General features: G+C 43.4%; 1 protein-coding gene across 1 annotated transcript in view; it reads right to left on the reverse strand.

The window, feature by feature from the left end:
* Positions 1–12,500, reverse strand: part of fbxl17 (F-box and leucine-rich repeat protein 17) — a 344,795-nt gene that overhangs the window by 331,094 nt on the left and 1,201 nt on the right. The window contains exons 2-6 of the mRNA XM_083644955.1: positions 11,564–12,075; positions 10,387–10,752; positions 9,391–9,513; positions 8,684–8,941; positions 7,865–7,996 (exon numbers count right to left, since the gene is read on the reverse strand). Coding sequence (XP_083501081.1) covers positions 7,865–7,996; positions 8,684–8,941; positions 9,391–9,513; positions 10,387–10,752; positions 11,564–12,055 — 1,371 coding nt within the window. The 5' untranslated portion in view covers positions 12,056–12,075. The remainder of the gene's footprint in view (positions 1–7,864; positions 7,997–8,683; positions 8,942–9,390; positions 9,514–10,386; positions 10,753–11,563; positions 12,076–12,500) is intronic.

Below are 12,500 nucleotides of genomic sequence, written 5' to 3' on the forward strand. Positions count from 1 at the left end.
CCTTCAAAACAGACAGACAGGAAGTCACAGACTGAGATTAGGACTCCTTCGCCGACGAGATGGCCGAAGAACCACGGCTCACTCTGACAGCTCGTCTTCGCCAGTGTTTCATGTTGTTCCACCGCGCACACAAACACACACACAGCCCCTCTGTGTGCACAATGCACATGCGCGGGCGCGCACACGCACACGCACACGCACACACACACACACACACACACACACACACACACACACACAGGCCCCTCCGCTCTGGCCCACCAGCCAAGCATTTGGAGAGGCATAGAGGGATAGATCCAGTGAAAACGTGGCAAAAGCAGAGGAGGAAAGCTGTGATTGTACATGCCGAGTGGTAATTACAGCTAAATTGAGGGCACATGGTAATCTATGTTAGGTCATCTCCAATTCCACTTACATTTCCACATTTTAGACTAATTAAAACTGTAAATAATCAGAGCCCTCTGTGTGCGTGTGTGTGTGCGTGTGTGTGTGTGTGTGTGTGTGTGTGTGTGTGCGTGTGTGTGTGTGTGCGCACACGCACACGCACGCGTGTGTTTGTTTGCAGGCAGACACATTGTCTTTCAGATGAGCCAGAGAAGGAATCTTCCCATCACAGCACAGGAAAATTAAGTGCAAACTCTTTGATTTTAACAAGACATGAGTGTGGAAAAGGGTTTTTTCTTTTTAAGATAGAGGGAGAGAGAAAAGTGCTTCTACAGCAAAAATGTTTGTAGATTGCGACATGTGTGTTTAATTGAGTCGTGTGTTTAATTGAAAGGAACATTGGAACAGAGTTACTGACGTGGAAAGATGTGGTACAAGTGGTTCTCGCTGCTCGTTGGTCCACTGCTTTGTCGAGGAAAGGGACAGAACTGTGAGTGGGCTGGCTCTTCCCTACAGCAAACTGAACAGAGATCATGAAGAGAACGGGAATTCGCGATTTGCCCTTCGAGGTGGAGGAAGAGAACAGAATACGAATGGGGAAAAAGAAAGCCTTGATAGACAACTGGTGCAACATCACCAACTCTGGCATGAATACTGGATGAACAGGAATAAAGAATGCAGGGTACTAGTGTAGATGGGGGCACAGAGACTCTAGAGAGTTAGCCCAGGTTAGCCGTAGCCCTCGGCTGACTTGGCCCCAGGCTAACAAGCAATGAAAGCACAGGCGTCCATCTGTCAAGCGTAAACAAACAGCGGAGACACTCGTCACTGCTGGAGACATCCTCAGGGTTGTATTAGCAACTGTCAACTGTCACTTAGTCAAAAATAAATAAAGAAACATTATGTATTCTCTGTTACCTGTGTCGTTCACAATTAAGAAACCGTGAGAAATGAAGATTTTCACAGTATAACTAACCGTTTGCATAACAGAACAGCAGACGTTTCTCCAGTTGTGACACGTTTCTAAAATGTATTAAAGGAACACTCCGCCCATTTTCAACCAGCTTTGTATCATTAGAACATCAGTAGTATATCAGGAAACTGACTGTAAACGGTTTTGAAGTCTGTCATTTAATTTGACAGTTATTGAGTGTTAAAGTGTGGACCAGTGACATCACTGGTCCACACTAACTCAAATTAATAACTCATTAACTCAAATCAACTCTCAATAACTGTCAAACTATTCATTATTCATCTAGTTTGACAGTTATTGAGAGTTGATTTGGATTAGTTTACAGTTTACAGTTTTCTGATATATTACTGATGTTCTAATGATACAAAGCTGGTTGAAAATGGGCGGAGTGTTCCTTTAAGAAATATACAAGAATTATTAGATAGCCTCCCATTTTACGTTTTTACGCCACATTGTTCGGTCAGGATTGCTGAATCACTGCCGATCTTTCGGAAAAGACTAAAGACTCACCTTTTCAGGCTCCATCTGGGCCCTTCTTGATCTAACTTCTTTCTCTCTCTTTAAAAAAAAAAAAAAAAAAAAAAAAAAATCCTAAACTAAACTCGTACCACTGTTCCTTCAGGATTTGTAGTTGTCATAGACTGTGCTCCATAGTTGATTGCTCTATTGCTGACAAAAAGTGTGTTATTGTAAGTCGCTTTGGATAAAAGCGTCTGCCAAATGACGAAATGTAATGTAATGTAATTGTGAGATTTGTGATATTTTGGTCAACTAGGCATCTCACGTGCTACGCGTGTTCGATTCCTAGGCTCACCCCGGCCGCCCTGCAGCTCGCCGAGCTGGCCCTGCAGCTTGCATATGCAGCTCGACCGCTGTGGGGGCTCACTTGCTCTTATGACATTATATATATATATATATATATACCGTATATATAATATATATATATATATATATATATATATATATATATAATATATATATATATATATATATATATATATATATATAATATATATATATATATACACAGTATATATATATATACAGTATATATATATATACAGTATATATATATATATATATATATATATATATATAATATATATATATATATACACAGTATATATATATATATACAGTATATATATATATATAGTATAGGCACACACAAAAAGAATGTGTGACCTACTGTACATAAGAAGTACAGCCTATTCACCAGCCATGTATCCTCCACACCCAACCCAAACATGCTTAGCATGATTGCCAATATTGGCAGTGGCAGTAGTGGTTTTAGTAGAAGGAGTAGAAGCGGATACCAGCTACCTTCATGGAACTATTCAGAGAAGTTGCCTTTCCTCCAACTATTTAACCAAGTCCAGAGCTGGATATGGTCTTTAAGACACAGAAAAGGCCCTTCGGCATGGAGCCCAGGCCACAGCCACAGAGAGAAAGATGGAAAGAAAGTGTGTGTGTGTCTGTGTGTGTGTGTGTGTGTGTGTGTGTGTGTGTGTGTGTGTGTGTGTGTGTGTGTGTGTGTGTGTGTGTGTGTGTGTGTGTGTGTGTGTGACAGAGAGAGACAGACCACACAGAAACATCCTGCGGCGTTTTAATTATTCTATTTTAGAGGAGGAGAAAGACAAGAGGAGGACAGATCAGAGTGAGTGAAAGGCTCGTCCTCATCTGTCACTGATTAGAAGAGACAGAGACAGGATCCTTCTTCTACCACAAGAGCCAGCAGAGAGGCCTGCATAAGACAGGACATATGAGGAGAGGGAGAGGGGGACATGGCCTTGGGAAAGAGATGAAGAGAAGAGAAGAGAAGAGAAGAGAAGAGAAGAGAAGAGAAGAGAAGAGAAGAGGGTTTTGGTGTCTTGTGCTGTTTTTGGGGATCAAATGGTATAAAGCACAGGGGTTCAGGCCACACCGTGACCCCACAAGTGTTGAAAAGCAGCTTCAAAGACATTCAGTTGGTCTAAAAACAGCTGATCCAGTGTCCCAAAATATCTGCCCACTCAACTAAATCATTGTGAACTTTTGCCTCGCTGAAATATGGCAGCAAGTAAGTACAAAAGGTGGTGCATTTTTTGTATTCTTCCAACTGTCTGACACAATTGATAGTTGGTTAGTTAGTAAAGCTAAAAAAGTGTACATGCCGTACATTTGGAACTCACGGGGTGGGACAACATTTTCAACCATTTTGATTTATCTGATATAAAAAGTGTAATTACATCCAACAAAATCGGTTTAGTTTTTTCTCCGTAAGAGTTGAAGGAGATCAACTTTGATAGCCTTTTAAGCCGTCAGTGAGAATAGATGGCCTCCTAAGTGGAAAAATGGGCAGGTAAGTGTTTCTGGATCTTCTTAATTCCTGGCAAACTGAATGACAATTCCAGGCGAAGCAAAGAGGGCGCCGTCGAGACATAACACTTCCCCAAAAGACGTTCCGGCCATCACTCCCCAAACTAATGACAGGAAGCCAAAATAACGGCAGTGATCTCACCTCTGAAAAATGACTGTCTGAAAATGAGACTGCCATGCTAAAAATGATATCAGCTGCAATATCAATCTCTCACCTTATATAATGTCTGATTTAATTTACTATTAAGTTGATGAATGGGGTTTTAACGAACTGATCAGTGTGAGCTATTGCTGACAACTTTAAAAGTTGTCAGCAATAGCAGTTAGTTAATAAATAGACAAATTCATCAAGGTTATGATTACTCATGGACAGGGAGAAATATTTGCCACTAAAGAGGACAAATACATTGCTAACAAAGGAGAGAGATCTTTCTGAAAGGGGTAACTTGGTGCCACACATGGAAAACACCTTTCGGCCAGAAAAGATATTATGGGTGTTCTTCTCCACCACAATCCAGAGACAATGCTGAATGATAAATACAGGGAGCTGTGGGGTTAATCCAGAGACAATGCTGAATGATAAATACAGGGAGCGGGGCTGTGGGGTTGTGGTTTGGTGGGGAAACGCAACTCAGCATTTGTGATCAACAAGCTGTGCCCTAAATAAAGTGCAGCGGGCAGGCTCTTTTCAGAAATGGGGAAACAGTGACATCTAGTGGTGGTACTTCGGTGTTTTAATGAGCTTCTGCAGAAGTAAGGAACCTCTCATGCAGCCCAGGCCCATGGGAGGCTTATAGGAGGACAAACACTACTGTAAACTAAACTGTGGTCCACCAAAGACTACTGTAAACTAAACTGTGGACCACCAAAGACTACTATAAATTAAACTGTGGACCACCAAAGACTACTATAAACTAAACTGTGGTCCACCAAAGACTACTATAAGGGATAATGTATACTGAGCCGGTGATTACTGTGGAAATAATGACCGACAGGTGAATGATTTAGCCCGACGCGCAGCGGAGGGCTTAATATTCACCTGAAGGTCATTATTTCCAGTAATCACCGGCTCAGTATACATTATCCCGCTTAGAACACGGGCTACAACTAAATCATTCAATAATCTGACAAAAATAATTATTCAAATAGATTTTTTAATAGCGTTTTCAACACAAAGCGGTTTCATTCGTAATTGGCACACAAGACACCACAGCTGCAACTGGTTGGCCTAATTAGTAGCGTCTGCGGACAAAATGCTCTTACCAACTGATTAATCCAGATGTGGCAGAGCAGCGGTCGGTTGTCGAGAAATAATGACCGGTGAATATTGTTGATTGACCAATCAGAATCGAGTATTCGAGAGAGCCGTGTTCTAAACTAAACTATGGACCACCAAAGACTACTATAAACTAAACTGTGGTCCACCAAAGACTACTGTAAACTAAACTGTGGCCCGCAGAGTTCAACTGGCACCACTAATGATTTTGGAAGAGGATGTATGTAATGAGTCAATATGAAATTTTACAGTATGGTATAATATCACGGTATACACGCCACGGTATTCCAGAGTTTTCCATAAGCACCAGCTGCCAGCTAAATGTCCGGACATTAAAACATTTCCAGCCGGCTACTTTCTTACTGTCACAATAACCAATATTGCAACACCGTGCTGCAGACAAGCCAACCACAGTGGATGATGAGATGAGAGATGAGATATACTTTATTGTCCCCGGAGGGAAATTTGTCTTGGGCATATAAAGTGCACATAGCCGCAACCCGGCGTTACAAACAACGTCAAAGAACAGAGACAGACAGGGACATTAACATTGCACAACTCCACAGTTCGGCATGAATTCCCCAACTCTATTGCACAAATTGTATAGCTCACAAACATTCCTGAGATTTAGGAAAATAAAATAAAATAGTATCCAAATAAAATAGTGAACCCCTCAAAATCATTACAGCTGCTGGCATAGTTCCAGTTATTGCTGTAGTGTACATGACATACACTAAAGGATGAATCGATCAATGTTACCACATTAAGTTAAAAATAATAACCAAAAGGGAAAAGATCTGGCAGTACAGCAAACACAATAAAATAGTAAAGGCGAATGAGAGAATAGAAATTCCACAACCATGCTGTATTATTGTGTGTAATTCAGGGGTGTTTGGACCTTCAGGTCAATCAGCGTGCTTAAACATGGCAAAAAGTGTTGAATCCCAACACAGCGCTTCCCATACACAGCGCAGCCCACCTCCATCATCCTTATTCTGATTCTGAAGCATGGTAAATCGGCAATTGTCCCCATTTTTATGCTTACTTCTTATTTCAAACAGTCCAGCATTTTAACCACACTGATTTAATTTACCCTATTTCTCTTCTTGCTGAAGATAATAATGGCCACCTTCCCTGCTTCAGAAGGCTGCGTTTAGATGCAGAACATTGTGAAGGAGCTCAAACCAAAACAACAGGTCCAACACCTCTACAGGTACATGAAGGCAAACCTTCCTGACAGCCCCGGAGGCAGCTCAGAGGACTGCAGTGCTGCAGCTTGCTGTCAGAGCCATGGAGCCCTGGCAAAACGCATTTACACACACCACAAGGAGTCAGTTAAGGCACGGTGGGCTCTGCCAGCCGTGTGTGTGTGTGTGTGTGTGTGTGTGTGTGTGTGTGTGTGTGTGTGTGTGTGTGTGTGTGTGTGTGTGCGTGCGTGCGTGTGTGCGTGCGTGCGTGCGTGTATAGAAAGGGGGCAGAAGGAATGTCAAAATAGTTGCACTACTTCAACTGATCCTGCTGGTTTTGCCTTTCTCCCTGCCAGTCGTCGCCAGTCTCTATATCTGAGCACCCAGACAGCCATGACACCCCCTGCTTAGGGGCAACTTGAGGGAACACACTCGATTTATTTTTCACCACAAAGGCATCAGTCACAGGAAAAACATTACAATTCACTCTTGTCTGTTGATACCATCCTTTCAAAATAAAAGAAATATAAAAGAAAAAGGACAAGAGAGCTGTCTAATGCCTTGCCATAATCACCATGATATAACATAACTAGTTACGCTAATGTGGTAATTAAGCTGATAAAATCAATACTTCTTGACATGTATCTATCCATATGAACTACTAGCATTAAGGAGTTATAGTAGTTTCAAGAAAATCAATTTTCCTTATTAGTATGCAAATCTGCAATCTGTCTCCCTGTGTCACATTGTCTCTCTCTCTCTCTGTCTCTCTCTCTCTCTCACACACACATGCACACACACGTACACAGCACCATGATGACATAATGTCGTGCATACCATGCACCATGGTGGCCGGACATAAATGCAGTCCTATAGAAGTATGATTTGAGGCAATTACATCAATCATGCCAAAGTGAGCGTTTTTCAAGAATAGAATGGCCGGTTCTGCACAATAGCTGAATGGAAAAGGCTAGAATAGATGTAAAGGGTGTGTGTAAACTGGCGAGTATTTAAAGCCGGCAATGTGCTCATAGGAGGATAAGGTTTGTGTTTAATGATGCTGCTCAACTAAAACCCAAAAACCCTATCGAAACAAAAACAAACGTGCCATTATTGTCCTCAGACAAGCCACTTCTTTTCAGAAGCCCTTTGATGATCCATAGAGTAACTCACTCACATACTGCTTGCTTCATTCATTCATTCATCATCCATTCATGCACTCACTCACTCACATACAGTGAGCCTATCTCCCCCTAGTGGCTGCTAGAAGGCACAGTAGTTTCTACAGAGGACACAGTGAAGCAGGAACATTTGCCTCTTCGCAGCAAAACGGCTGAACTGTGCACACAGTGTTTCACGTCTATGACATTGCGTGTGCTTGTTAAAGTATATTTAGATTTGAGCTAACACACACTCATCCAGTGTGACAGAGCTTTACACTATTTAGTGTACACACAAGAGCATTAGGTGTGTGACAATATCCACAGAGTGATTATGTAGCTAAGGAGAGCCTGTGTGAAATGCATGTACACTTTAACAATCTCACACTCACAGACACACATAACGCGGAGAACTGCCACACACACACACACACACAACTTGGGTCCATCTCTAAGCTGAGACCCTGGCCCATGCATACTGTAGAGACAAGCATGCTGAGGATAAGAGCAGGAAGGTAGGACTGACCAGTTTGTTCTCTTGCATGTAAAGTCTCTGCAGTTTGGGGCATCCTCTGGCCAGGGCCTCCATGCCCTCATCGGTGATGCTGTAGCACTGGCCCAAGTGGATGTCCTTCAGCTCACTGCAATGCTCTCCCAACTGATAGTGAGAGAGAGAAATCTAATGAGTCGTTGTATGGGGAAATGCTGGCATTTTCACCTCATATAAAAGGAAGAGAAACGCACACCACCAACTAGGCTGTGGTGAGGTGCTGATCACCGGCAGCAAACTTGAGTCAAAAGAAGCGTGGTACACTCCGGTTCCATATGCATTAGAAATGCCAGAGTGTACCACCACTTTCTCATGTGCATTTGTCACAATTTGCCGCCTCACCAAAGTGCCGCTCTAGGCAATTGCCTAGATGCACGCACCGGCGCTGTTTCTGGTGCCCCACTATTTTTCTTCTATTAGGGCTAGCCTATTTTATTGTGTTTTTAGTTCCATTATCATTGTATGGGTCTTTCCATTATCATTTTATGGATCTGTTGTTCTATTTTCCACCATATGGTTTCGCTTATTTAGATTCTATTACCTAGTGAAGTCGTGTCTTAACTAGTGGTCTTGATTTTTCATTGGTGTTTTGTTGTTTGTTCTGAGGTGAGACATTTTTAAAAGCTGATTGGTTTTGTATCCCTTCAGCACAGATTATTGATTGCATCTCCTGTGTTTTTTTCATCCTTGTATTAATCCTGGCTTCCTTTATCACTCGCTTTCTGTTATATCGCTGTTCAATTAAACTTGAAATACTGTAAATACATCTGAGAAAAATCCCCTCTAGATTCATACCTTTTTAAGCGCTTCATCTGTGAGTTTGTCCTGGTTGCCCACATGCACCTTCACCAGCAGGGGGCAGTGTGTAGCCAGAGCTGACAGGGACAGGTCGCCCAGCTGCTTGCAGCGGTAAGCGGTGTACTTCTGCAGGCCGGGACAGTGGGAGGCCAGAGAGCAAACGCCGTGGTCCTGCACCCCCCGGCAGTCTGAGATGTTGATCTCTGTCACATTCTGCCTCCGAGACGCTATTTTCACCAGGAGATCATCATTTACCTGAGGGACAGGACAACAGCAAGACGGATGGAAGTTAGTAGACTGAATTAAATAATAAAGAAAAAAGATAAATGGGACAGAGCAGATGATGACAGAGCAATTTTGCCAGGTCGAAAGGGACGTCCTGCCACTTGTTGCCACTAACTATCAAATGCACCACTTTTGTTAATTATAGCAATATAAATGCAAAAACACCAATTTGATTCGGGGGAGTGAAAGGTTGTATAATAAAGTGAATGGTCACAGGTTGGATCTCCTGTCAAAGTGTAATGGAGCAAGACACTGAACTCTTACCTGCTCGCTCATTTCAGATACATGTCTAAAATACTAACTCTAAAACAAGTGAAAACCAAAGTCTACCGCTCTGCTGACATGAACAAAACACACCTGATCACAACAAAGCCATTGCCACACACACAAAAACAGCACCGCCCTCTCTGCTGACTTACTTGTTGTAGGCCGCTGAGGTCGATTTGCTTCCAGAACTGGAAATCTAAGCAGAGGTCTCTCCAGTACTTACAGACCAGAGAGGCACACAGACAGCGCTCCTTCACTGTCAAGTGGGAGAGCACCTGGGAGGAGGCCACACACACAAATCAATTCAACCTGCATCTTCATATTCTATTGGTAACAAACTGTGTCAACTTCTCAGTAACATTTCAGACACTGTGCCTCATTTGTGAACAAAGAGAACTATAACATCAAAAGAAATAAGTTTTGTTAATATACAGTATGCAATCAATATAGCAACCAATACAAATGCAGACAGCTTATTCACCACGCCCACTTTTTCTCTCTTCCGTGTTACACGCAATTGTATATGTTCTTCCGGTTCAGCGCTAGCTGGCGGCCAATTTCAAAACAAAACGTCACTATAATAATGAATGAAGTTTGGCATTATTCAGAATTAAGCTACACTGTCTGCGGCCAACTTCAGTTACATGTTCATAGCGTTACTGCTGCGAGGAGCCGATGGCTGTACCCGGTCGGCATTTAACGTTAGTTACAAAAGCACATCGACAGTGTTTTCTCACTGCCAGTAGCCTACAGTAGGGTTTGACAGATAGCTAGTCCGACCGGCCAGCACAGCCAGCGCTCCCAGTCCTCGCTGCTCGTTAAATATTTCCAAATAGGCGTTATTCTGATAAACTGGTCACATATACTGTACATGTATGTTACGTTCTCACCCGAAAAATATTCAAAACTTTAAAACTTTTTTTGTTGTTGCTTGAAAACAGCTTTTTGGCAAGTCTAAAAATGACTACGGTAGGCGTAATCTACCTCCGTGTCTAAAACCCGGAAAGACGATTACAAAATGACGTCATGCAGAAGCGTCCTTGTATGGGCAAAGAATAAGGTGAATAGACAAGAGTATTTTAGCGTCTTTCATTGTTACAAACCCACAGAAATCAATATGGGGCCAGAATGCTGTGATGAACCCTGACCTTGAGAAGGATGGAGGAAGGCAGGTGGTTGATACTTAAGGTATCCGCAGGATCAAAAGCCTTCCCCTGGCTGTCTTCATGGTGCTGCAGGCAGCAGGGGGAGGAGTCTGAACTGTGGGCCGACTCGGTGTGCAGACCCAGCCCACAGCAGCCATCGGCAGGCGAGGAGGAAGAGGAGGAGGAAGAGGAGGAGGGAAGTGAACAGAGGGGGAGGTGGCAGTGGCCCGTCTCCGTGTTGGAAGAGGCCTCTCCCCCTCCTCCCCCCACTCCGCCATTCTCCAGCCCTCCCTCAGGGGCAGCGAAGGCACAGCGGGGCTGCTTACAGGGGGTGCACCTCTGCACCTCTGAGCACTTCCTCTTACACACCTGCACCCAGAGACACACACATGAGCCATGTGGAACCACATATGACTAGGCTAATTCCTCCAACAAGTAAAGTCAAGGCAAGTTTATTTTTGTATAGCCCTTAATCACAGGGCTTCACACCACCCACATTATGCAACAATAAATGAAAACGACATGCTGCAACCTTCGACCCTGAATGAGAACACAGCAACATAAACAACACAAGCTGTTCCTTTGGCTGCAAAGCTTTAATGAATGTGCCTGCGGCGCGGCAATTCTGTAATTATGTCAACTGAATGTCATTTAACAAGTACAAGTACTACAACTACAAGCTACTCACGACTGAAATGGGATTGGATTTGGAGCTAAAGTGCAATCGGTGGCTACAAAACAATTGCTTTTTGCTGCGCAAGCTGTTTGGATAAATTCAATGGACATTTATGCTTTTTTTGCAGCGGCAAAAAGATGGCCCCTTTAACTTTTTGGGAGAAGGCTAAGATGGAACTACAGGGACTAACTCGCTGTGTGTTTGCTGGTCCGTGGTCAGTGAAGTTTCAACTGACATGTGGGTGAGTAGATACTGACAGAATTTTTATTTGGGATGAACTCCTCCTTTATTCAAGCCTTCTGCCAAATAACCTAATTTGAGATTGATTTTGAGATTGAATTTGAGAACACTTTGAGCCAGAAGGAACAGCTTGATAGAGAAACCAAGGAGGTTAGCACTAGGGAGGCTGATAATTACAAACATTTGCAAAAGCACTGGTAAAATGTGCCAGCTGTTATTCTTGTCTAGTCTATTAACCACAGCTACTGGTTAATAGTTACCCACCATCTCCGCGTAGTCGCTGATAGAGGCAGGTACAGGAATGGGTATGGGCACGGTCACAGACAATCCACCGGTTCTAAACAGCGCTGGCGGCGGGATCAATTTGGCGGGAACCGCTGACAACAGGCTCCTCCCCTGGCCTTCCCAGACAGCTAGTTCCTGTGGCGACAGCAGGAACTTGGAGCAGTCCTCAGGAGATGCAAGTGCTGCGTATCGCCCAGCGAGCTTTGAAGCAGCTGCTGCTCCAATGCCAACTCCGCCCACACCAGGGAGGCTGATTGCAGTGGCGCTGTTGTTATGACACCGTCCACTGCCGTTGACGGTGGTCTCCAACTGGTCGTTGTCGTCGTCGAGGCCGCTGCTGTTGCCGTGGACGATGAAGCACAGCATGCACGGCCCCTGCAGGAAGCAGTTCCTCTTCTTCTTTTTCCTGTGATGCAGCTTGCGTGTCCTCTTCTTCAGGCGGTAACCATTTTTCGAGAGAAGATGGCCCATATAGATGACTCAATGAAACTCTGGAACAACAGCAAAAAAAAATTTTTTTTTACAATAAAGTAAGATTATGTGCACTAAATAAAGAATGCATCATTCTGTGATATTCTCAGGACACTGAATATCAAAGCAGCAGTGTGGTGGAGAAAGGACTACTGTTGCATTATCCTAATAGGTCATGCTTTCACAGTTCTAAAAAAAACTGCCAGTAGAGCCTACAGTATTGTATAGTCATTATCACTTTGCACTATGAGCACTGAGCAGACAACCAAGCTTACAAGAGGATGCAATGTGGGGAACATTGATGTCACTATGCCAACCATATAGACTGGTGCAAAACATGAATGGAAAAATTAAGTACATAACGGATAAACAAATACACACAGTAACTGGAAAAGTGCACTCATTAGAGTGCAGATCTCCGCCAGGCACCACTATGCGTATTGCC

Source organism: Poromitra crassiceps, assembly GCF_964638095.1.
Source record: "Poromitra crassiceps genome assembly, chromosome: 10".
NCBI lineage: Eukaryota > Metazoa > Chordata > Actinopteri > Beryciformes > Melamphaidae > Poromitra > Poromitra crassiceps.